Below are 24,991 nucleotides of genomic sequence, written 5' to 3'. Positions count from 1 at the left end.
AAGCTGCTCGTATTAATAAGAATAAAATAAACATGTTGGAAATATTTAGCAGGTATACCTTATATCTTGTAAACGGGAGATTCTATTTGAACGAGTAGTGGTTTAAAATAATCTGTATACACAGTGCAAAATTATGAAACGGGTGGATACTCTTCCACAAAAACACTTGTATTTTTCCAGAAGATGGATGATGCTGCACCCTGCACCAGAAGCCACCGGTTCCTCCCTGAGTAATTCCTGAGGGGCCGAGGCTGTGAAAGCAGCGGCCAGTATCCCACTGTGTGCTGCATCAAAATGTTGTAAATACAGGAGCAAGTCTTGTTGTTCATTCATCTACGTGTGTAATTCTGTGTGCACAGTGAGCCTCCAATTAATGACCTTACAATCATTACAGTATGTTATTACCTGACTTTAAAGGAAACCATATGACTTATTACTGCCATGCTAAAACTACAGCTATTTAGCTAACCGCAGCTATTTTAATAACGTGCGACTATTAATCTCAGAAATGCAGAATTACACATGGAATTTCCATGGAGGTAATCAAACTGCCGCCCACAAGTTGAATTAGCTATTAGCTGTTCCTGTTTGCAGTGAACATGTCAGAGTATTTGCAGACAACAATAATACATTAAAATAAAGGTTCTGCACTATAGACTGTCTGGATTCATCAGCATTGTGTGAGCTTGTTTGGTTAAGTCCTTGAATGTAACAGTCGGTACCAGGTCAATATTTCTTATTGCACTGTAGCTTTAAATCCGGTGTCTATGGCAACATTCTCATGCTAGATCACTGGTAGTCATGCATTTTATGTCAACCAGCAATCATTATTTGCCAGGACAAACCCATCGAAGACAGATTAGCAGCAGAAACCAGGGGAAAAACAAGAGTTTTTTGAAGGTAACTATGACTCTATGAATTTACTGTCTCTGTGGGTCAGGAAGAATAAAATGGAGCCTTTCCAGAAATATTTCTGGAACAAAGGACAAACATGGATTACTGTTGGTGTGACGTTTTCTCACTGGGGAGAGCTAAAATAAGAGAGGGGACATAGGGAGCGTAAACTGCAGGCTTATGCTACGTCCTATTCACACATCCACGGGGTTTGTGTAGTTACTCTCACTGCAAATGTCAAAAGGCTTCCACAGTGTAGCTTTAAGAAAAGTGAAAACGGTGAGGATTCACCTGAAAGTTGTGGGATTATACGAGGATTTCTAAGCAGGCTTATAAATGTTTGTTCCCAGTGGACATAACGGAGTGGAGATAATCATGTCCTCGGGAAGTATAAGGCGCGCTGAATTTAAATGTTACACGTCTGGGTTCACTTTCTACAGAGTGGCAAAGATGCACTCACGTAAGTAACAGGAACAATGACTTTAATGTTATTTCAGCACATATCAATAGATGGCTTCATATGTACAACGTCATCAATCGAATGACATAACACAAATAAGGCATTTCAAGTATTGAAAATAACCTAATGGCATCACATTTTTGGTGAATCAATCAGTTTCAGGGTAGCCGACATGTAACCAAATTTGATTGACAAAGCCATGTTGGAGGTGATTAAAGGCATACACATACCATACAAACAAATGGCAGAATGTATCAAGACACACGAGCTGTATTCGTAAAACATTTCCCTCATGATGCAACTGTTTCATGTTAACTTCACATACTCAGCAAACTTTGGCTGTGTTGGGTTTTGTGGGTCGAAGAGGGAAGATTCACCACCACCATAAATAGAGTTCATGTACACAAGAAGGGACAAACAATTTATGTACAACATTTTACCTCCGACAATATTAAAAAGAGAAACAAAAATCCTGAGGGCTGTCAACTTCTGTATTGGCTCATCTCGTCTTGTCCTTTGATATATTCCCCTCCTGTTTGGTGCTCCACAGTAGACATCTGTCTCACTGATGTCTGACGACGGACGTCAGATTCTCTCCAGATACTAATCCGAACGCACAGACAGTCACGTTCCGTCTCAAAGTTGGAAAAGAAATGATGAAAATGTATTCACTACAAGGTTATGATGAAGTTCCCCGCAGGCAGCTTGGAGCGTCAGTATTTTCAGGAGCCTTGAGCGGGATGTGCTTTATGTATTCTACATCTTTTTACACTCCAATTTGAAAAGTGTTCACATTTCTTAAAGCAACAGTAGGTTCATTGTCTCTGGTGATAACTGTTCCTGTGACAGTGCTGAAATGGAAATGGATATGCGGTTTAGAATGACAGAAATATCACAGTGGTTAATATAACTAGTGGGGATTTCTCTTTGCAAAACTCAGCAATTACGACAGTTTGAGAGGAATTAATTACTGTTCCAGTACAAATAAAGAGGCTGACCTCCAAATTTACCTCTGCACCAGAGGTGTTCCCGTGCATCCTTTCCGCAAAGTGTTAATATGTTGACGTTGTGTATGGCTGAGTGTTCTGAAACCAAGATGAGACATTGAGGGGTTAGGCTGTGCCGTTAACAAGTCAAATGCATTGAAATTAAATCCCTATAATGCACAGCGAGTGCATCATCAGCGAGTGTCTCAGCAGCGCTGTACATTTCTCTACCACCTTTCGCTGTAATATCTTGCTTCCTGTGGTCAAGAGAGGTTATCTTACCCTCGTGGTTTTGATCTTGTTCCCGGCATAGCACATCCAGCCCGAGTTGTCAGGGAGCGTCTTGCATTCCTCCCCCTCCAGGCAAGGCTCCATCTCGCACCACCACTTCCCAATTACTATGGATGCTACAGGCAACAAAGACAAGAGAAATGCCATTGCAGGTAGCTTTCACCCTAAAAGAGTCCAAAGCCAGATAGCGCAGCCTGACAGTTCAGGGTCAGACAGCAAATTAGATGGAGATGTCTAATTATTAAATGAGCGTCGTCAGCGGTGTCATTGAGTAACTTGGCTATACCCGTCACATGCACATGCTTTAGACAGCACGTCTCAATGCAAAACAGCTACCTTTTATTTAAATTACAATGCACCTTCTTTATTAGACGCAGCTCCACATGAATGCAGAAGGTGAAACTGAGCCTTTTCGTTGAGTGAGAGGATTGGTAGGTGTGACTGGGACTTGACGTTAATGCACACCACATTCCTGCTATCGGGGGAGAAAATTGCCTTAAATACAGGGTAAGTAGACAGTAAATGGCTTGTAATGTGTGACAGAGGAAAAGAATCTGTCATAGTCGAGACCGAGAGACCTCAAAGTCCCCCATTCCGCTCAGAGATTGCAGTAATATTTGCAAAAGGATTTAAGATAAAAGCTGCAGGTGAGGGGTTTCCAGAAGCCAATGTGTGTTTTAGGTCTGTCAGACCCGAAATCCATTTCTTATGAGGGATTGTGCACGCGGAGCAGATATTTGTCAAAGCAAGTATTAAACCGTCATCGTATATACCATATCTACAAGGTACATACGCATTCAACACCTATTTTGTCTGCATCTTTTTGCCTCACACTTTTTTTCTTCCTCCCCTGTTCCTTTACTCTTCCCTGAGGTGCGCTACATTCAGCAGCTGTGTTTGACTGCTTCGTGTTAGAGTAAAGCTTCCCCCTGCAGATAGCCTCTGCTGTCTGTCAGCGACAGAATTTGGATGTGACATTATCCCAGGTAATGTTAATCTTATTGAAGACAAGGCATTGCATGGGTGACTAAAGCTTTTTGAGAGATTTGAACAAATCTCTGCATCTTTACAAAACATGTTTCGTCTGGCAGGGTTTTATGTTAAGCATAATGCGGAACGTGTTGGTCGGAGTGAAATACATTAAATGGAAAATTAATTTACTGTCGTGCAAACATAGAGCATGAATGTATTGAAACTTGATGTTTCATTTCTCCCCGAGTTTCTAAAATACTCACCGTCGACACACGAGGGCCTGTTTCTGGTGGTTCCAGCCACCTTCCCCGGCAGACAAGAACACTTGACTGTCTGCGACCGCTCCTCGATACGGTTCTTATTACAGCATCTGTGAGCGGCAATTACTTCGCACGTTCCTCCCTCTGATAAGGAGAAACACAAGCAAACAGCAGACTGCGTTAAGTGAGCATCTCAGGGGCAATCAAAGACACCAACTTTTGCTTTCTGAGCACCTTTGTGGATTAACAGACAGTCTGGTAGAAAGCGACTAATTTAGTTCAGCGCTGTACTTACAGCAAGTACTCTGCCTCTTTTTAAAAAAAAAAAAAAAAAAAAACACTTACTGCACTTTCTGCTCCGCTGAATTAGAACCGTTAGGGTTATTTGATTTAGTAATTAGTCGATTTTTAGATATCTCAACTGCATCTTTGAGGACAGAAAGCGCCAGGATTGAACCGACAAAACAAGACTTCTTAAGACTTCACTCCGGGTTAGGAAAAAAAGATGTTGCATGAAAATGAAAATAACCATCCAGGTGTCTCTTTGTGGTGCGCTGGGAGCCGTTGCCAAATATGTTTGACATTTGCCCTTGAAACTTCTCACGCGTTCATTGAAATACCTTTTTAAAATAAAACAGTAAAATGAAGAAGAGTTTTAAAAAAAGAAAGAAAAGAAAACATGTGTATACGAAGCTGTTCTTCTCCCATTAATCATCTCATGGTCTGTCACATTTAAGTTCAGACTTGGAAGGACATACAGTACCAATAGCTACAAAAGGCTTTAACCACAAGTGAATACCTACTAAACAAACAGTCTAATAATATTACAAACTCAAATATACTCCACTGTCTAAAGTGTATTCACTGATGATACATAATACTTGGTTAAGTAGTGAATAAAGTACCTCCATTTGTGCTTTCTGTTCATAATTTTGAAAGTGCATTACAAGCTTCATAAACAGAATGCATCTTCTGTTTAAACTACAAGGTCCATATTCATGAATCGTTTGTGTCACACAGCAAAATAATTGTAAAACATCTTGCATGCCTGCCGTAAACCAGAATAATTATTCCTGTGCTTGTACTCTTTGAACAAGCGAGGCCCCTGCAGCATGTTGAATGTAAAACGATGATGAAGAGATGTGTGAGAGCGGACAGAAAAAAAAGACATCTATTAGCGGGAGGAGAGGCCTGCTCCAGGGTTATCGTGAATATGAACAGTGGCTCCACCACGCAATTATCACCAAACTACTGTCTGAGCCCTGAAGGATGAGAGGACTGGACCAAACTGACTCGACCCACCTCAACCTCTGTCCTCTCCCCTGCCCACCGCGCTCGCACTCTCCACATATGAGAGTTGTGCAGGAAAGGACCATCTGACAATTACACCCATCCGCATGACAGAAGATCAAGGAGGTTGTGGACAGAAGGAGCAGTGAGAGAGGAAAAGTATCTGGTGCAGTGCCAGCGACGTGATTTGAAGAAATGTTTGACAATGAGCTGTGAGTGTGTGAAATGTATCATGGCTAGATTTGCATATATTACTTTACTGCCTTTGAATATTTTAGATTGTGAGGTCCTGTTGGATTTGTGGAGTTGGTTTCTTAGATGCAAAAACCCACCCCCAAAAAGAAAAATGCAAAATTAGAGCAGCAGTCAAGAAGGAATCCCTTCAGCTTAAGTAAAACTAGAGTGAAAACAGTGGCACGTTAGCATGTGTAAGCAGAATGCAAACAAATGGCTCCATTAGTTGAAATTAGCTTTTCGTTTTAATTTTATTGTCTTTTATATTGAATATTGTCTACATTGAATATATTGGGGGTTGAACAAAACAAGGGAGGTTCCACCCGGGACTCTCAGAAGTTGTGATGGGAATTTTTCTCTTACGTTGCCCCAGGATCTAACTTTCTTTCTCGTTAACCATAAGAACAAAAAACAACAAAATTGTTAAGACGTATAATCACAACATCCATATTTTGGCTCGTGGCTGACTGGACCCTTGTTGCATGTCATACACATTCTCCCGTCCCCCCAAGGCAACTATCAAACGAAGGCCAGAAACTGAAAAATTTAAAATAAAATACAATTTTAGAAAATCCATAAAAGAATATGTATAAATAATAATTACAACCATTAGCTTCGGGCGCAGTAATGTGTCCACAAATATTAAATGCATTTAGATTAGACATATCTTTAAGCAGTAAATAACTGATAATCGTGCATGACGAGGTTTTTCATGTGTATGTTGCTAAATATGTTTACAGATACTGCATGAAACTTTGTTTTGCTTCCTGCTTCCTTCAGTTGCAACTAAAATAATATTTGCTATTGATAAATTGACATATTACTTTCTTAATTTTAGTATTTTATTGTTCAAAAGAAAAGCAAAAAGACGAGAAAGTACAATATTTGCTAAAAATGGAACATGCACATTCTGTGTATTTGAAATATACTGAAATGATTGTCTCATTAATACTTCATTTCCTGTTGATTGATTAATTACTCTGCTAGTGGTGACAAGAGTGGGACTGTGACTGAAGAAGGTCACAGGTTTGAATCCACAGGCTTCCTACATTATGAAGTTAATGTAAGTGTTAAATGGGGCTGGTGGTGGGGTGTTCACCAGGTTGTGTAATTTAAGCTTGAATCCCAAATCTCCGTTTCTCAGTTTTCTAATCACAACATCATCACACTTTATGTTTTGATTTGCAAAAGAAATGGTTTGTCACTGTGGAGCTGATCCCCGCTCGGGATTAATCAACACTGCCTCACATGACCTGCTGAACGGAAAGGCTCGTCTCGCTTTGATTCTCTCATTTTTACGTCATTGTATGAAAAGTGATCCGTAGCTCCTCCTCCATACGAGACCTTAAAAGAACCCAGAGTGATAAACTTCCTTCGTATGGATAAACAGCTCAGCTCGAAAATGTGTTGTTGATTGGATGATGAAGCGTTAAGGAACCAACTTAGAAGCCAAAATTCAATTCAGGTGGAAGAAAAACTTGTCTTTTTTTCTAGACCCGTCAAGTTGTGTTTCTTGGGGTTATCATGACTCCTGGCTCTCTATTTCAGAAAACATCAACAGCCTTTGGTTTTTACTGAATAATATCCAGATCTTGTAGTCGGTCTGGGAGAATGTTGCATGCTGTCTGATGCACTCAACAAAAGGGCATGTCTGCACAACGTTAATCGTGATGTACCAGTGGAAGCAGTGGGGCATCATTTGAAAACAACAGCCCACAGGGGTTTGTTCTTCTTAATGCATCTCCTTAATTGCATAAGACAGCCCCAGATTTCCTCTTTGATCTATTAAAAACACACTACTCAACAGAATTAACTTGCATTGCTTGTTGCTAACAAACAGAGCAAAGAATCGGAAAACTCTATATTTGGAAATCATCACCTCCGAAGAATACATTAAAATGGAATAAAAATGCAAATCGGCACGGTATTTCTAGCTTCCAGATGCACTAGGTGCCTTTAAAAATAAGCTATGCAACAGTGACAAGCACTCTTAAGTTCACAGATGGTTTCAGCCAGCGAGTACAACACGCTGCATCCGCCGAGACCCCATCCTTGCATGATAAATATTTCAGAGAGAGACGGAGGATAACATGACTGGATATGAATGCTCTCCTCAGGTGGGGGTTGGAACCACGCAAGGGTTTAATTGTTTTCTGTATTTCCATTTCTCCCATTATCAGGGACCATGAACGAAGTCAGTTTCCCGGATGACAGACAGCTTCGGGATCTTTGAGTTGTGTGTAATCCTGTGATCCTTTTTTGTAGCAACATTTTGACTGACAGGGAACAAGGGTCACGCAGAAATTGTCATTTATCAAGTCAGAGGTCACACGGAAGCAGAGGGCCTCAACTGGAACTGCCCTGTTTTTGTTTCCTTCCTCCTGCCTCTTCATTACTCTGAGCTGGGAACCAGGGGCTGTCAGGAAACAAGGTGACCACCTATACAACCTGCACCCAAAAGGGCACAGCTCATTTTTAGGTCTGCTGGAAAGTTGGAAAAAAAGTCATAACTTCGTCCTATGTGTAGGGGGAGTTCTGTCATGTTTACCGGTGGTGATTTGTTCTTGGTGTGGTTCGGTTTCTTATGGTGATTTATTTCCTGTGCTGAGATTTCTTTTTGTGGTCCGTTAAAAAAAATAAAATAAATAATAATAATAATAAAAATATAACCCAAAGAACAATGAACATCTGCTGTACTTAGCAATGCAGTCCATGGTCACAATTTCCCTGCTCTCTGTCTTTGTCTTCTAGGGTTACAGATGCCATGTCCCATGTGTATAAATCGCTATGAATTTCACATCCATGCCACCTTAATATTTAACCAAATTAAGCATAGAAAGTGGAAAAAGGCTGGAAGAGGTTACAAAGAACATACAAAAAGCCTCGCCTAATTTACTTCCTGCATATGTAGTGAAATATTTACTGCGAGAGAGTGGTTTGAAGGGAACTCAAACAAGTGTAATTACTCAAGTTCTGTACTTAATGTGTGTACTGCAGTGATTTCAGCACAATGGGGATAGTGGTTAGCGCTGTTGCATGGCAGCATTCTTGCCGGATTCTGGGTTTCAACCCGTCAGCCGGCTGGGACGACCTTTCTGTGTGTAATTTGCACGTTCTTCTTGTCCCTATGTGGGTTTTCACTGGACACTTCAGCTTCCGTCCAGACTCCAAAGACATGCTAAGACATGGATGGATGCAGTGATTTGATTTTGCATACGGCAGAACTTAAAACGTTGTGATGTTGTGACTTTTGGTTCGAGTATGAGACCACAAAAAAAACGTGGAACACATGTTTCACGCAATGCAGTTTTCATCTTTTGTTAGATGGCAGGTATTTCAGACATCAGGCTGCTGCAGGGCTGTAAACGAATAGAATAGAGCTTCAGACTAAGCAGCACTAATTCTTCAATAAGAATACGCAAATACTTAAGTGCATTTTACTAAACCTCGTGCATTAGTTTATAATCATTTGACAAATTAGGTTTTTAAATTCCAAATCCATGTTACTGTAATTTAAATACGACTTGTAACCTCTTTATTTTTAATGCAAATTATTCAATTTTCACAACCCTAGCGCAGCCTTGTACTTGTCCTGTCCCAAGATACTAACAGTTTGTAACACAGATGATTTGGATCAAGTGTGAAATACTGAAATCTTGCTGTAGTAAAAGCTACATTCACTAGAAATTAAAATTTTAGCCAGAATTGTCTTGGACCTGTCTTTTGTAATGTTAGAGAATATTAACGACAGATATTGACTTAAAGAGAGTTAAACAAAGCTTAATTTGCAGCAGAAATGAATGTGCTATTCTATACATATACATATAAGTGTTTGATATGAATTTTATTGCAAGAATTTATATATTTGCTGCTGTATTATTTATCTCTAAGGTTCCTAAAGAAAGAATTCTGCCTAGTGGTTACCTCTACTGTTGTAAATGAAAGGTAAAAAATTGTAAATGAAAGGTTGGAAACCATGAGCAGAAACAGAAATATCTCAAATATCTCAAACAGACCTTATGTTGAGATTGTTTCTGTCAACTGCTGTTTCCAAGGTCAGGAATGAATAACATGGCTTGATGACACTATATTCACCTGGGCCAGTCTCATGATTACTCAATAATCTCCTCATCTGAGGCAGTCGTGTTTAGCACACTATCAGACTCCTCTGTGCAGACAAGACAACTTTTACAGGGTCAGAAAAACCATCTGCAGTTTCGCGTCATTATAAATATTTGATTCCACTCTGCAATATAACTCACAATCAAAAGAATAAAAGCTCAATTTGGATTATTTCTGGACTCATCTCGATTCCATGATTTCGTTTTATTCCGTTTCATTCAATTTTTCAACCCATCTAACTGTAAAATAGATTTACACCAGAACGCGCTTTCTCACTGAGAGACCTACGTGGTTCAAGTTTGCCACATGGACATTTCTCACAGCACTTTACTGTAATGCTGTTATCCACACAAATGACAACACCTGGCAGTGTCTCAGCTGCTGGATGGAGAGTGAGTGTCGTTCACTCGACGGTCCCCGGCACAATGAGTCATGCGGGAAGCCAACAACACTGCATCGAAATCCAATGAGTTATGGACAGCAAGCCTGGATGAAGGCAAATGCTGTCAAATCATGCATGACATGAACGCGGAGCACCATTTCTGAATTTCTGTGGATCTGCGGTTCTGGCTGCCTAATGAATGTGAACAGGGTTCATGTGGGACCAGTAAATGGTTCTTCAGACGTGATGAAACAGCCATTGCGCAGAGGAAAATGGTCAGTCTATCTCAATAGAAATGTCACTACGCAATAAGTATGCAATGACTCGCTGTCTACTGTAATGAGCCCAGACTGTGTGGTTGTCTCTGGGGACGTTGATAGCAGCAAGTATACCCTCTGAATGGCAAAAGTCCTCAGCCATCTGTTCCACGCTTTCAACAGCAATGTATATGTAAAAAGTACACTATAAGGACTTTATAGAGTGACACCGAACACCAACTATATTCTGGGTAAAGCCTAATGACAATCAAAGTGAAATGTGTGGAATTAATGAACACAGAATGTATGAGAGTAGCCACTGTTACATCCCATACACAAACCAAATGGAAAGCCTAAGGGACTCAATTTAGCAGATAAGCAGCGTCTCTCCTGGGGCTTTGGATTGCAGTGACAGGCGACCAGTGACACTACAAGAAGACCCTATGCTGAATGTTTACGTTGACGGACAAGTGCCACGTAACAGTACATCTTCATACCCCAGTGTGAGATTTGAAAAAAAAAAAAAAGCTCAGTCCAAGTCACAAGAAAGGCCCTGCAAGTCCACGGTACCTGCAGTTAATTATTTTGCGCGTTAATAGTGATTTGCCAGAGACAGCGGGCCCCGATCTCCAAACCACAGCAGTCCATGTTTTCCAGCGCCATGCCTGTCACCCTTTAATGAGAAATGCATCAAGGTGACCCATAATAGGACACTTTCTCTCCACTTGCTCTCCACAGACGTCCAAGCCAGCAGGGTACGGCAGTTCTGTTGCCGACAGGAAATAGGAGCGCCAGATTAGAGGATGTCAAATTAATGCAGATGGAAGACAGTGAGAGACACAAAACATGTGACTGCATGGCGTCAAACTGAGAATATTTTTTCCCCTGCCTTCCGCAAAAAAAAAAAAAAAAACATCTGAAGTCCCTGTAGTACTGTTGATATTCAAGACATAGATGGCAGGGTGAACGTGAGTGACATATTGCTTGATAAACTGCGAGACAAATTTGTTTTAAGCCTGGAGAAGAGGACGAGGAATTTGAAATGTTTGTAGAATTAACGGTGTTGGGGAAAGGCTTCAGATATTAAAAGTGTGAACGCATGAGGGTATATTTTTCTTAACAAAGGAGATTATTTTTATTTTTTTTTTTTTTAAAGCACGTCGCATGTTTGCGTGAGCTTGACAGAAAGGAAATCAAAACAACTTGCAAGCATAGGAAAGTACCATTTGCTGCTCTAAAAAAGGCACTGCCCATGACAAATAAAAGCACAAAAATTCATGAAATATGGCTGGTGGTTTTGACAGCATGTCAGGCAGGGAGGCTGTAAGATTGGTCCTGTGCAGCGGGCCAAAGATGGGTGATACTTTATTGAAATGCAAAATGACTACTCACGGAGCAGAGCTGCTGTTGTTTTAAGATGCATGAGAACTGCATGCAACAGAGGATGCCGCGAGTAGCAGGGAATGGGGTTTTGCGTGTGAGCCTCAAAGCCTGTCGTCTTACATTGTCACACACGGGCCCGGGACGCTGCAAGACTGGTCCTGATCAACGCCATTAAATGCTATTTGGACTCTCAACGATTGCAACTTGCACATGAAAAGGGGCCTCTAGTTATTTGGTTGTTATGCTGTAGATGGATGGCTTGTTGAGCGTGACAGCAAAGCACAGCAATCACACGGCAGCTTTCATGTCCATTAAACACACATAAACAAAGCCGCTCTGTCTGCATTACCCTCTTGTAGCGCACGTTTACTCTGGAGTCCTCTTAAAATGGCCAAATAGAGAAATTGCAATCTAAAAATATGTCTCCTGTCAGCGTGATGTCATTCATTTTTAAATGTCAAGCTGTTCCTGTCCTTCTTCTATCTAACCCTTTTCCCCGACTGGCGAATGTCCAGAACTGGTATTTCATATTTTTAGATCGACTGCTCTGATGAAAGGACTTACATTCACTGAGAAGAAAAGGAAAGGAGAGATAGAGCCAAGTCGAAGAGCCTTTAGAGAACGGCTGCTTGCCTCTGATGTGACTGCTGGCCCTTTCGCTGCCAACCAGACAATCTATGCAGGGTGCCAAAAGTGCCTGCAACATGTAAACTGCGTAAAATGCATAATACAAAGACTAAATGACCTTTCATGCAGTATGGCTTGTACTCTGGAGAGACTCTGGCGATAATTATGCAGATAAGTCATCTGGTAATAGGAGAGATACAGCACATATTATCTAATCCAGTTGGACACTATTGAGCAGTCCTACGTCCTACTGCTAATTAAGGAAGATATAAAACATGTGTTAACGTATGGTTGATCAGATACAGATCATCGTGGAAACCTGTGAAAAAAGTCTCATTCTTGCTAATTGTGAGAATGAATTGTCACCCAGTGACACACAACTTAAAATGCTTCAGTCAGTCCTTCCATCACATTGTTCATCTTTAATAAAATCTAATATTCTCACGTTTGTCCCCCGTTTTCACATGTGCACACACCCCGTCTCTGCAGGAAAGGTAATTGGATCTGTAGTGTAAATATGCCAGAAGACTTATGGCACACCAAGGAGATATTAGGACTGAAATATGCAATAGAGCCTGATAAACCCAATATTAATTCCTTTGCTTATTTCTAATACAACCCTCCCCCTTGGAACCAATTAGTAAGTTGAGATGCTTCTTTTCAATTTAATGAGGTCTAAGTAATGATAATGAATTTCATATTCCTGCCAAGCATTTAAAATAGGCTACCACAAAGGCATTACCACACGAAATGATCTCACAAGAATAATTTCCCTTCTGTGAGAAGCATTGCTTTCATTGAGAAAATCAAAAATGGGGGAACGAAGTCCCGTATAAGTACAGAGTATAAGTATAGAGGATGAATTAATAAACGGAATTTTTCTTCCTGCTGTTTGGGGACGACAGGGGGCTTAGTTAAATGAAAAAACTCTGAATCTACAGACCTAGTTTCAACTTGATTTTAATAAACGACGCGTCTAACAACTGGGTTGGAAAATTCTTAAAGTCACATCTAAATTTCACCACGAGTGGCCAGCAGTGAAGTGACAAAACCTTTGAATGAGCAAGGACAGCCTGAGGGTTGTCACATCTTGTAAATCCTTCACAAGCTTTTTAAAAAAAAAAAAAAAAAAAAAGCGAGAGAGAAATCCCGGTGCCAAATATGTTACATCTCTACATCTCTACTCTTCCATTTAATGTGGGCACCGGGGTAACCTTCTACCTTGGCAGGGAGCACATTTGCTGGACCAGTCCTCAGTACTCATAAGACAAGAAGGTCTGAACTTCCTGATATAATATTTACAAACGGTGGGGACACAAGCTATCATTAATTCAGCACCAGTTTTTGTTTCAGAAATGTTGAATTAAAGACGAGGAGCGCTCACACATGAACCCACACAGGCTTGCGCAACCACTCACATCGGCAATTAGAGTGAAGAGCGGTGATGGTAGGATCCTTTCTGTGCGAGCGCTCGTTCTGATTCTCTGGCATGGGAACAAAAGATGAGAAGGTCGTACTGAGCTTTTCATGTTATTAATCAAGAGAAATCTGAAGTGGTGTCACAGAGTCTGGCACAACATTTACTGTAGTCTGTAGTCACCTCTGTGGCTGTAAAATGCTTCAAATTAACTGCTCTCACTTTTCTGACATTGTCTAATTAAACCGCGGGGCCATGATTCTGCCACGGGGAAAACGGCCACAAAGACACACAAAGTGCTACAAAACGAGACAATGAAATTACGGTAAGTTTGTGTCTCCTTCAGTCCAGGTGGCATGAGCACAAAGGCAGGCAGAACACAAAATGACCTGAGAGACAACACAAAACAGCGAGGACACACAGAATGAGACCCGCAATAAAACACAAAAGGAAAGCGGGATGCAAAAATGACCACAAAGAAACACAGACACACAAAATGAAAGTTATTTTTGTTTTGGTGTCTTGGTCGCGTGTGGAAGTGGTGGCGAGTCCATTCACGTGTTTGTATCCAGGAGCCGTCTATGAAAATAGAAGCTGTTACTGATATAATTAAATACACATTTTATATTTATATTTCTCATTAATTTGGTGTTCAATATAAACCATGTATTGACAGTGTATTAATGTACCTCCTTTACCTTTTTAACATATTCCCCACTCAAGTCCCTGTCTAATGCATATGCACAATTCACAGTAATAAAAGTTTAATTCTAATTACACCATCTTTATGTATTAATTACTATGAAACATTCATGTTAGCTATAAACTCTGTTGAGAGGCCACTAATTCGCTTCAGCCACAGATAACTGTTGCTACAGATAAGCCGGTTCAGTAACTTTCCCGAGCATTAATATAAGCACACGCACTCATTTGGTTTGCTGTTTGCACACATCAGTAAGACTGGTGTCTGTAATAGCTCGGCTTTGTTTTGGACTATTTCTGGATTAAAGCGAACTGAACACTTTTATCAGGATACAGGGTTTCAGAGTCAACTATCCTTGAGCTATGTCAGCTGTCACAGCCACATATTTAGAAAACTGCTGCTAACTACAAACAAAGCGAGGCTCTAAAAGTCTGTCTAATGACCCCAAGAGGATGCATTGCTTTTCATACCTAAGAGAGGAAAAGTGGTGTGAAACAATCAACTAATAATTCATTTTGAGGCTAAATGTGTTATTCTTAGTAGCATTTAAATAGTAGGCCTTGTGTATGCACAGTCTTAATGATGTCTTAGAGAAATACTTGGCCAGAGGCTACAATTCATGGTTGCAAATAAACTCTAACACCACTGCACCAGGTTTGAGACTCACAGTGCCTAATGTGTATCCCTAAGGGGCTGTCTTTGTGCACAAATTGTTTTACTCACTGTATGTAAAGCTTCATATTTCAAATTGTACTTCCACATTTGACATGTTTGCGTGCTAATGATTGATTTGTCTGCGTTTTAATCCCACAGAGGTACATGTTTTGCTAATATTTTCCAACGTGTCTGCATGTAAATAATTGATAGGGATGAAAACATCTTCGCAAGCAGTCTACTATTTAGCAAGGATGGTATACCTGGCAACTGCAAAACAGCTGCAATGTAATCCTGTGGGGCACCTAGCTATCTCTGTCAAATTACCTCCAATAAAACCGCTGCTTGGTTTTACCACAGATTGGGTGCAGACAATCAATTGTGAGTTCTGCTCCAGACGTTTTCTCAGCTTCGTCTGTCCCTCGTTGGTTGAGGCCGACATGTTGGTTTACATAATTTTTTCCAAAAGGCCTGGTAACCAGCGCATATAAATGAACGTTGCTCGGTTCAGCCTAAAATTTGCAGGTGTATTTGTGCCTTCAAGTGGATCACCAGCCCGACATTTAAAAATCAGCTAAGTTGCACGTCTAATACATTCAGCATTCAGCTGTCTGATTTATGCAGAAAAGAAAGCTGTGCGCACAAACCCTGAACATCTGGTTGTGGTTTGCCAGATTTTGGGTTGAATTTGTATGTACGTGTTGCAACAAAACTGGCAACTTGGGTAACTTATGGATCTTTGTATGAACATTTTTCATAATAAAGTAAGAGAGCTATGCGGTTTAAGAGAAGTTCATGCTACAAACGACATACCAAAAACCAGGAAGACGCAGAGAAAAACTGGAGCGTTGGCAAGTATGCCTGATACATTTAGGGAGGAAGCTAAGAAAGAATAAAAGAGGAGATTGAGGAGGAAGTTTGACAAGAGTATGTCGTCGCTTTCAGTTGTTGATGAGAGCTTTGAAAAAAAAAAAAAGGCTTCAAGTTACATGCCAAGCGGGCCATCTCGCTGTTGCACTAGTAAGAAGCGATGCTCGCTATGTCTTGTGCTTTTTAACTTGCTTGATGTTTGGCTGCCTTAGCAAAGTTTTTGGTTTGCTATTTTTTGATCACAAGCCAAGTTGGCTCTTATTAACAGAGGCAGAGCCACTAGCAAGACATCAGAGCGGTGTAACAGTCAACTGCACTCCAACACTGTAGGGTTAGCCAGTCACAAAAAATATATAAATCCTTTCATAACTGTGTTTAAATAGAAGAAAAAAATGTAAATTAAAAACTCAGCCTGACGAGGCTCAGTTGCCGGTCGTCATGGTAACAAAACATGGTTTCTGACTTGGGAGCTTTTCAAGAGCTTAGCATACAAGCAACGGAAAGATTTGATTGAAAAAACAGAGCTCGGAAAAATGCTGACACGTCTCCGCCCTCAACTCATTGTGCTTCTCGTGACCTTATTTTCATGTCTCGCCCCTCAAATGTTCACTAATTTGCTTTGGCCCGCCACCACGGTTACTTTTTTCCCTCTACTCAGGAGCGTGGGATAACAGGGAGGCTGCCAGGAGGGGCCAAGAGCACGGTTACGCAATACCATCCCTAGAGAAAGGCTAGTATACTATAAATGAGACAGCCAGTATGTCATCCACATAAGCTCTCATCACCACTTTCCTTTGGGGTGGAAAACAATAGTGACAAAGCACGACAAAGAACTCAGTTTAAATTAATTACGTTTTGCAGAAAAGTTGATGTACAGATAGTTGCGTCAAGCCTTTGTCTTTGAACTTAGCCTTAGACTTAGACTGACTTTAATGATCCACAAGGGAAATTGCTTGGTCGAAGATAGAGTAGGGTATAAAAGAAGTTCTGTAGATAAATATTGAGAAGGAGGCAGAGAGAAACACACTAATGGGAGTTCTTCTCTCCACCAGGGTGTGTTGGCAGCTGGATTGCTTGAAACAAGTCACCTGTGTTACTGGACCCGATACAACCTTAACTTAGCTTATAGTGGCACAGAGACAAACAATTTTACCTTCCATGAATTTACTATTAACACATGCAGAATAATGCCAGTAGCACAGTTACTTGTGGTTTTCTCATTCTTTACAAAATCCAGACAGCTAAGAGTTGACCAAAAAAAACAAAAAACAAACAAACATTACCGCCTTTTTGTAAAGGTATTTAAATAACATGCCGTAGTAGCAAAGGGATGACTGTAAGCTCCTAACAGTTACAGGTATGTCCTCAGACCATAATGACTGCGCTAATGTACAGGCTTTGACGTAGAGGGGTCAGTTGTCAGAGCACAGTGCTAGTGCTTGTCAGGATATTATCCTGCAGAGCAGGACTGAAAAGTAAAATATTTCACAGGTAATTTGTTCACCCGGTGACTGTACAAGATAAAAATAGATGTCTGTACAGGACACCTCTTGACACTGAGTGGAGTTATTGCACCAGGCTGATGCTGGAAAAGTGAAGGGACAAGACTGAAGATGGATCAAATTAAGCTTTTTCTATGTGTCTTTCTCCCTCTATGGCAGAAAAGTATAAAGTTGAAATAGTTGTGTCTCTGGGTCATTTTATTCCTAGCTGATTTAATTCTGGTCATTTTGTTTTGTTCTGTCATTAAGGTATATGGCGAGTGTCTAAGTGTTTGAGTGTGGATTAAAGTTTAGTAGAAATCATCAAAGGGTTTCATTTAATTTGTGTCCTGATTTAGGTCAAACTAATTCCACAGTATAATTTTCTGTCCTCTATTTTCCAGTTTTCACTTGTATCATTAATAATCTCAAAAAATAAAACATTTAAAATATTAAATATTTTAAACAAATTCCTGTAGTCCTTAATTTAAAGCAACGGAAGAATGTAGTTTTCTTTCTTCAAGGTGTTTTCAAGGGTTTGCCTGATTACGAGCCACTGATACCGTGAATTAATGTGAACGCAAAGTTCAATGAGGCTGCCTGTGTTATTTTACTGTCACATGAAGTCTGAGGAGATGAATCAAACACTGTTTTGATACTAGAGGCCTTTAATGACAGCAAATCTAAAAATGAAGACAGAGTCTAAACAACTGATGATAAGGATTATATTGCCGCGGCTGATAATCAGTCAGATATGACTTTAACTGTGCTACCTCAGAGATAATGAGCTTCGCAGCACAACAGCAGCGTGTTGCAGTGACCTCGAGATGTGACTGATCCGCGATTACCTTTCTGACTGATGAGTAAGTGCCATTGACTAATAATACGGCACATATTTTATCATATTAAACATAATGTTCTGGACCGTTATTTTCATTTCTAGTGCAAGCCCGACATATGTACGCTTAAAATGCACAAGAAAACTCATTTTGTGACCTGCCACATTGCAACCTTCATGGAGCTGATGAACTGTGAGCGCCATTAACACCTCTGCTATTATTACCTGGGGATGCTGGCTTAAGTTAGAAACAACTGGTGTAGTCAGAAAGCTGACTAATTAATTAAGCTGTGCGCCACAGAAATTCATTTTGCATAATAAGCGTTGTGACCACAAACCATAGCCCTAGCACAGAATTGGCTGAAAGACTTCAATTAAACATGCTGTTTAAACAAATATCCACAAGCTTAGAGGGGCTCTCTCTTATGAATAATTCATTAGCTGAAAGGGAAAATAAATGGGAAATACTAGAATATGTAAAAAAACCTATTTGTAGCTGTGAGCATACAGTAATAATTAGGCCACTGATTGTCCTTAGATTCATTTACTTAAGAATATATTTTTCTTTCGAGACTAACCGGGGAAATTTCATGAATACTTTATCGCCACTAAAATATGATCCAACGCGACTAAGCACACTTTGTCTCGTGTTTCAGCAGAACCATTAAAGGGGGAATTCATTTTTAAGGCCTATAGAAGATGTTTCGGGTGTTATGCAGAGAGGCTAGAGGTCCTTTGACGTCACAGTAACATGTGTAACAACATCAGGACAGAGTGTGTTTGCTGAGCTCCAGATGTGCACAGGCCTCAGGCTCAGGCTGCACACGCCACTTCCCATTGGCACTGCAGCGGAGCAGCGATGACACAAGCGAATGCATGGATGAGAAGAGGTCTTGGGGAGGGGTGGAAGAAGATGTATGTCAAAATAATGTGGCTCCGGGATGCATTATATAAGGCTATTAAATTGTCAGTGTCTAAAACAGTGCATAGTGGATTCAGTCCTTTGTTTGTGACAGCTGAAAATCCATTTTTCATGTTTGTTTCATTGTGAGCTTTACCAGTGAGTGGTTTCTTTTGTTGGTGCACAAAAAAAAGAAAAAAGTACTGATCCCCTAGTCCTCTGTAAAGCTCCTGAAAGGGAAACGTGAGGGATTTGTGTGTCATTCACTCTGCAACTGTGGATTCATTTTTTTGTAATCAATATATTCGAAGAAAGGGGATTTTAATTTTACAATGGAATTTCATCCATGCTGAAAAGGTGCGTCCCTACGAGGAGCAGAAGGAGCTAGATTCACAATAAAAGACCAGTGAAATGGATATAATGCAGAGTTAAGCATTTATGGCGCCAGTCTGAATAAATGATAACGTATAGTGGATACTTGTAGTTACTTCTACTTGTTCTGCATATCTTATCTTGTTGCACACATGCGCTGGCAGCTCTGCATTTTCTAGCAACCATGAGGAGATTATCGGCCTGGTGTTGAGAATCGATGACCTTTCCGTTATGAACAGTTTGACCCGACAAAGCCAACTGTTGGTGGGAGTGAGTTCACGAGGGAGCAAGGCCACCTCAGGCAGCCAGTGTCTACTGTTTGTTGTACTTTCTACTCCTTCACACCTCCACATTACTCCACATTACTACTTCACCAATAGTCCTGTTTCTTCCTCTGGAAACAGACTGCCAGCTTAACACTCTCAATGAACCTTTGTTATATATATAGCAGCCTTTGTTACATATATATATATATATCAGTCATATCATTCTTTGCCAAAATTCATACACGATCTGAGGTGCTACTCCTGAAGCGTCATTTATCATACCTCCACAGCATATTTCTATATTTTTAGCATCTGGGCGAAGTTTTAAAAATCGCTGCACGGATGAGGTTCTTTTTCTGTTTTGTTTTGCAAGTCGGTGTTGTAGACATGAAAAATTGTCCATCTGTGGTTTCCGGTGGACATCTTCAGGGGTCGGGAAACACGCGACCCCAAAAGCACCATCTCTCCCCGGCACTTTACGGATGCACGACAAACACAATCTGTTCCCTTTTGTGCAGCGTTCACGCTCTTTGCACCAAATAAATACAGCACCTTATGAATCACGCCGCAGAGAGCAACGCCGCCCGTACCGGGAAGGCAGAGAAAAGCCCTGAGCTCGTCTGAGAGAGTGGCAGGCAGCAGTCTGTAAGTAGAGCTGTAGGGTTGAATGCAGGCCACCCTTCCCGAATCACTGAGCAAACACAAGCACTTTCTCAAGGGTCATACAGCTAATGGACTTCTGGACAACATTCTTTGCAATAAGGTTGCCTGTATGTCAGTGCACGAGCAGCTGCTTTCACTATGTCAAAGAAATTATGACTCTCGGATACACAGAGACACAAAGCTTCCTATGATCGAATCTTTCTGTCTCAGATGACGTTAACACTCCTCAGGTATTTTTATTATCAAATAATTCTTTATCCAGAGGCGGCGTGCATTTAAAAGGATGCGAAGATCAGGTCACAATTTAGTTGTTGCCCGAAATCCAAACAGATGAATCACTTGATACATCCTCCCGTAAACCTACATTTCTATTGGCAAGGACACAACTGATCTCTTGCCCTCTGTAATCTCGATTTCCTCTGGTAATGCCGGTCACCGTGAACTTGTGGCATTTCTGCTGCCTTTAATGATTGGCCCAATGGTCTGCAGCCAATGGCCTTCTTGCCACCAATTCATGACCCGTCAACCCCAATCCTCCCACCAATCCAACAGCACACAACACACAGCACAGAACAAATGTCCTAGTGTCAGAATCAATCCAGACAGGCATCCCATCTTCCTCTCATAAACCTGGCATCTCATTTATCCAGGAGTGAGAACTATGGTAAATGGAATGACAGGGCATTTACACTTGCAGTGGCAGTGGGTCCTGAAGGATTCGAATTGTTCGCTCTGAACTCATTTTCTCCAAAGAGGAACCTGAATACACATTTGAAATATTAATTCCATTTCCCTTTGTTGACATGAGGCCACTTTGTAGAAGATATCCTATTTGCAAGTATCTTTTCTCCTTTTCTTCCACATTTTCTTTCTCCTCCAACACACACGCACAGAGCTGGGTAATGAAATGAAGGTGTCGAAACAGGAAGTCTTCCGACTTACAATATTGAGAGCATTGAAAAGACCTCTCGCTGATATGCTTCAGGTGCACCAGCGCAGAGAGGAAATAACAGACACCAAGGACCTGCACACTCATGCAGCTCCTTCTCCCTTTGAAGTTCTGACAGCATTCAGCCTCCACTCCTCTGTTGAATCCTGAGATCATAATTATTTACCATAACCGGGGCTCACGTCCGCCTGATGAAAACAGAAGTTCGACCGCTATGTTGCGGTCATATTCTATTGAGTGCAATTTCGCTGGGATCATAATCGCGCAGATAAAATTGAAGGGGAGCAGTGTAGCATGAATATCAAGCGTAATAGCTCAAGAAGGAACGCGCAAAAGCTTCTCTGTCGGCCTGTGTGATTTTCGGCGCAGGAGCTCTCAAGCTATGTGGTACAAATCTTAATGAAAATCAGTCACACCACAATGTGCCTGCAAAAATAACAGTTAATCGCTAATATGTTAATGAAAGTAATGGCTTAATGAAATCAAGAGTGTTTCTTTCTTTGAACTTGCAGCAATCTAATTAAACACTTAAGCCAGACTGCAGCGGTACTCAGAAGGCAACGGCATCAACTGGAGGGATGGAATGAAAATCGGAGGTGAACTCGTCTCCGATTTTCTTCGGGCTCACCGATCATGTGAATTGTGGTTCGGCCAGGCCTCGTCCCGTGATGCTGTTGGATGGTGTCGTAGAAAGTGGCCTGACACAGCTGGATGGCAGTCACACTGACCCAGAGGCAGAGGCAAAGCAGCCAGGACATGACAGGACACATCTGGTGAGGACCGGCAGAGGTGGAATCAACTCACAATACATCATCTTCTCAACCTCTGAACCCCACCCCCCCACCGCCCACCGCCCGTCCCCCAAAAACACACTTGAGGCGTCGTGAGCAAAAATAACCCAAAAACTCTAAATTAAACATTTTGTCCAGGCACATCTGTCCATAATTGACCGTAACACCACTCACTGGAGTTTCTTTTAGTCATCGGAATTTATCATTAGCATGATTATATAAGAATGAGTTCTTCATTGTTTTGTCTTCCTAGTTTGCCCCATCGTGTCCCTGAGCCACAACATTGCAAATGTGGAGTGATCCCCGGGGAGTTTTTCCCATGCAGCAGAGATTTCCCCTGACAGCCTGACTCCCTTCAACTCCTGAGCCGTGCTCCTGCCTCAAAACCAAAATCAAACTTAAAGAAAGATAAGATTCCGCGAGCAGCCGCCTGCCGAAGCTTTTCTGTATCTGTCAGAATAATGTGACAGTGACACGGCGGTAATGGGAATCAAAAGGCTTGTAATGTTTCACCGTGTTTTTTCGATAAGAAAATAATAAATAAAGTAGCACAGCAAAGAATGCTCCTGGTCATAGGGTGGAAATCTATCAAGGAGAAAATTGAAAACTGAAATTATTTCACAGCAGCAATCTGACTCACAAATCATGTTTTAGAATAAATCAGTGCATGTTGGAGTCATTTTGATGCTTTAGATTTGGATTTAATCTCTATGTTATGACATTGCATTTTTGAGTAAAAACTTTTTTTTCAAAATCCGTGAAGGAAAATATGTGTTTTGAATCAGTCAATATTGTTCTACTATATCTTTTCTGTCTTCACACATTCCTTGTGCTTTCAAGAATCTTTAGTGAAAATCAAATGGAAATATACAGTATAATCAATATTAAGGCACATAATGGAATAAATACAATGACAGAGAAAAAAGGACTATGCAACAGAGTACAGTGATTCTTTGATTTATAGCATGGCATGTTTATGTTTTGCTCAATTGATGCAAAAATCTAAATCTCTTGAGAATAACAGGGTTTAGTTTTTCCCCTCAGACTAGAAGAAAGAAGAGAACCTTACCTGAGCGACCAAGCAACAAAGAGAGTACAAATATCTCAACAGAATGACATAAATCCATCCATAATGCTGCTCATGCCGATCCCATCCAATAACTCTGAATTTGGCACAAGGAGGGAACTCCGTTGACTCTGCCTCCCTGCTCCACACTTTGATAGCAACAGTCCAGTGATTCAGAAATGACCGTCAAGCCGGAGTCAGGAAATAGATTTACAGCTTTTTCAATTCCACCTTTGAAATATCACTGCTTCCCCTTGAGGAGTTGCTCCCACTGACACTGAATTCATTTGCCCCTTCGCATTTATAGCCACGTGCAGAGTGCTCCTTAATTAACTGTAGTGGAATCTCTTCTTTCCCCGTCTGCATCCTTCCAGTGAGAGGCAGCCTCTGAGCAGCGGCTCTCGCTGAGTCCCTCCTCAGCGAGCACTAAGAGACAAATGTTCCCGTACAGCTTGGCTGAGTGTAAAGACTGTATCACATGTCTTAAAGCCAGACTGCCTCTGGATCAGATGCCACAGTGGGACTGGATCTGATCATATGCTTCTGACAAATGCAAATCAGGGAAACTGGCACCACTCATGCCGCTGTGACCACATGGTTAACAACTGTTTACACTTAGAATGGATTTATTTTCCTCATGAGGCAGCATTTCCTTTTCATTTTTTTTCTTTATCTTTTTTTTTGTTATCATATCTCCTCTGCCCTATATTCATGCTTAATGTTTTAAGTGATTAAAAGTTAATCCGCAAATTTTAGGTGGAAAGTCAGAATGTTATAATATTAGAGTGTGAGGAAGGGAAAGAAGTAAACCCTCAGTCCTTAGCTAGTCCTTAGCTTACCTTCCTGTTTTTACAGTGAGGTGCATAAAAGAAGATTAGAAAAGAACATGTTTTCACATGCTGAGCAGAAAGGAAAATTGAAAGCGGATTGTGTTGAGAAATAATAATGTCCATTCAGCTGAAAGTAATCTTCACCTACAGTGGGGGAGTTCTCCCGTCTTGGATGGAGACATAATGATGATCACAGGAAAGATGTGGAGGTGAGTGCTATTATTTGGAGTGAATCAGCACACGTGTATGTCTGGGAAACAGATCGAACCTCCTCAAGTTGTGTCTGAATTTTTTTTTTTTTTTTTCTTTATCACTGGCATGCAGAACATGCCCAAGGCCTGGAGCTCACACTGCCATCACTACAGCATAAAGGCTTCACAATTTTATTTTGATGCTTGCTCAGGAAGACAGGGTGCATTCCCAGTTCAGGAAGGAGTGAAGAATACTCGGAGTGAGGGGAATGGCAAGAAACTGCTCGAGATGTAGGCGCACTACAACACAGCATTAATGTCTAATCCTTTGGCAGAGTCAACTCTATGCACAGAGGGTTTGGGACACATAGGAAGGAGCCAAATATCATAAATTGCTGAGTTGTTCTGAGCAGAACAATAGTTTCCAGAGCTGGGGCGGTCATTAATTGTTTATAGCGATGTTCCCACGTTGACACTGTGTTTGGACATTAGAGGACTGAACTTTATTCAGGCCATCTGTTTCAGAAATATGTGGAGTTCTCAGAGCGGTGACCGTGAGTCTCAAACACAAAACCCTGAAATCAATAATATAATTGATCTTCATTCCTGTGACTTGCTCAGTCAATGTTAAATATTTGCAATAGGTGTCAGTGACAAAAAAAAAAAAAAAAAAAAAATGGACTTGATTTGATTCAAGTAAACAAAACAACTGGAACCAGCAGCTAAAACTGATTAAAAGTATCTACTTATTATTATGTAAAAACACATGAATGGATGCATCATTAATAATCTAATGCATGCAGATGCTTACTGCATCAATTCTTTTATTTCACTTGCCTCA

General features: G+C 40.9%; 1 protein-coding gene across 2 annotated transcripts; it reads right to left on the bottom strand.

The window, feature by feature from the left end:
- Nucleotides 1–1,359: 1,359 nt before the first annotated feature.
- Nucleotides 1,360–23,572, bottom strand: LOC125017086 (chemokine-like protein TAFA-1). 2 transcript variants are annotated; one of them, XR_007113801.1, is made up of 6 exons: nucleotides 23,133–23,571; nucleotides 21,901–22,042; nucleotides 3,867–4,007; nucleotides 2,623–2,747; nucleotides 2,353–2,439; nucleotides 1,360–2,205 (listed from the first exon to the last, which is right to left on the bottom strand). XR_007113801.1 is itself a non-coding variant. In XM_047599949.1 (6 exons), exons 2-5 carry the CDS (start codon nucleotides 22,040–22,042, stop codon nucleotides 2,407–2,409), a joined length of 441 nt encoding a protein of 146 aa, XP_047455905.1. In that variant the 5' UTR covers nucleotides 23,133–23,572; the 3' UTR covers nucleotides 1,360–2,205; nucleotides 2,365–2,406. The 2 variants fall into 2 exon arrangements, 1 of the variants encoding a protein (XP_047455905.1); XM_047599949.1 differs by having other exon boundaries at nucleotides 2,365–2,439; nucleotides 23,133–23,572.
- Between the last annotated feature and the right edge of the window lie 1,419 nt (nucleotides 23,573–24,991).

The sequence above is a fragment of the Mugil cephalus genome, chromosome 1, assembly GCF_022458985.1.
Source record: "Mugil cephalus isolate CIBA_MC_2020 chromosome 1, CIBA_Mcephalus_1.1, whole genome shotgun sequence".
NCBI classification, from domain to species: domain Eukaryota; kingdom Metazoa; phylum Chordata; class Actinopteri; order Mugiliformes; family Mugilidae; genus Mugil; species Mugil cephalus.
This window is presented reverse-complemented; position numbering and strand designations above follow the sequence as displayed.

Bases quoted from the DNA above. Each gene is read 5' to 3' on its own strand.
- LOC125017086 (XM_047599949.1), bottom strand. From the start codon at position 22,042: ATGTGTCCTGTCATGTCCTGGCTGCTTTGCCTCTGCCTCTGGGTCAGT. The intron at 2,748-3,866 runs GTGAGTATTTTA...TGTTGCCTGTAG, and splicing joins CAGGCCCTCGTGTGTCGACG to CATCCATAGTAATTGGGAAG. The intron at 2,440-2,622 runs GTAAGATAACCT...TCTTGGTTTCAG, and splicing joins ACAAGATCAAAACCACGAGG to AACACTCAGCCATACACAAC.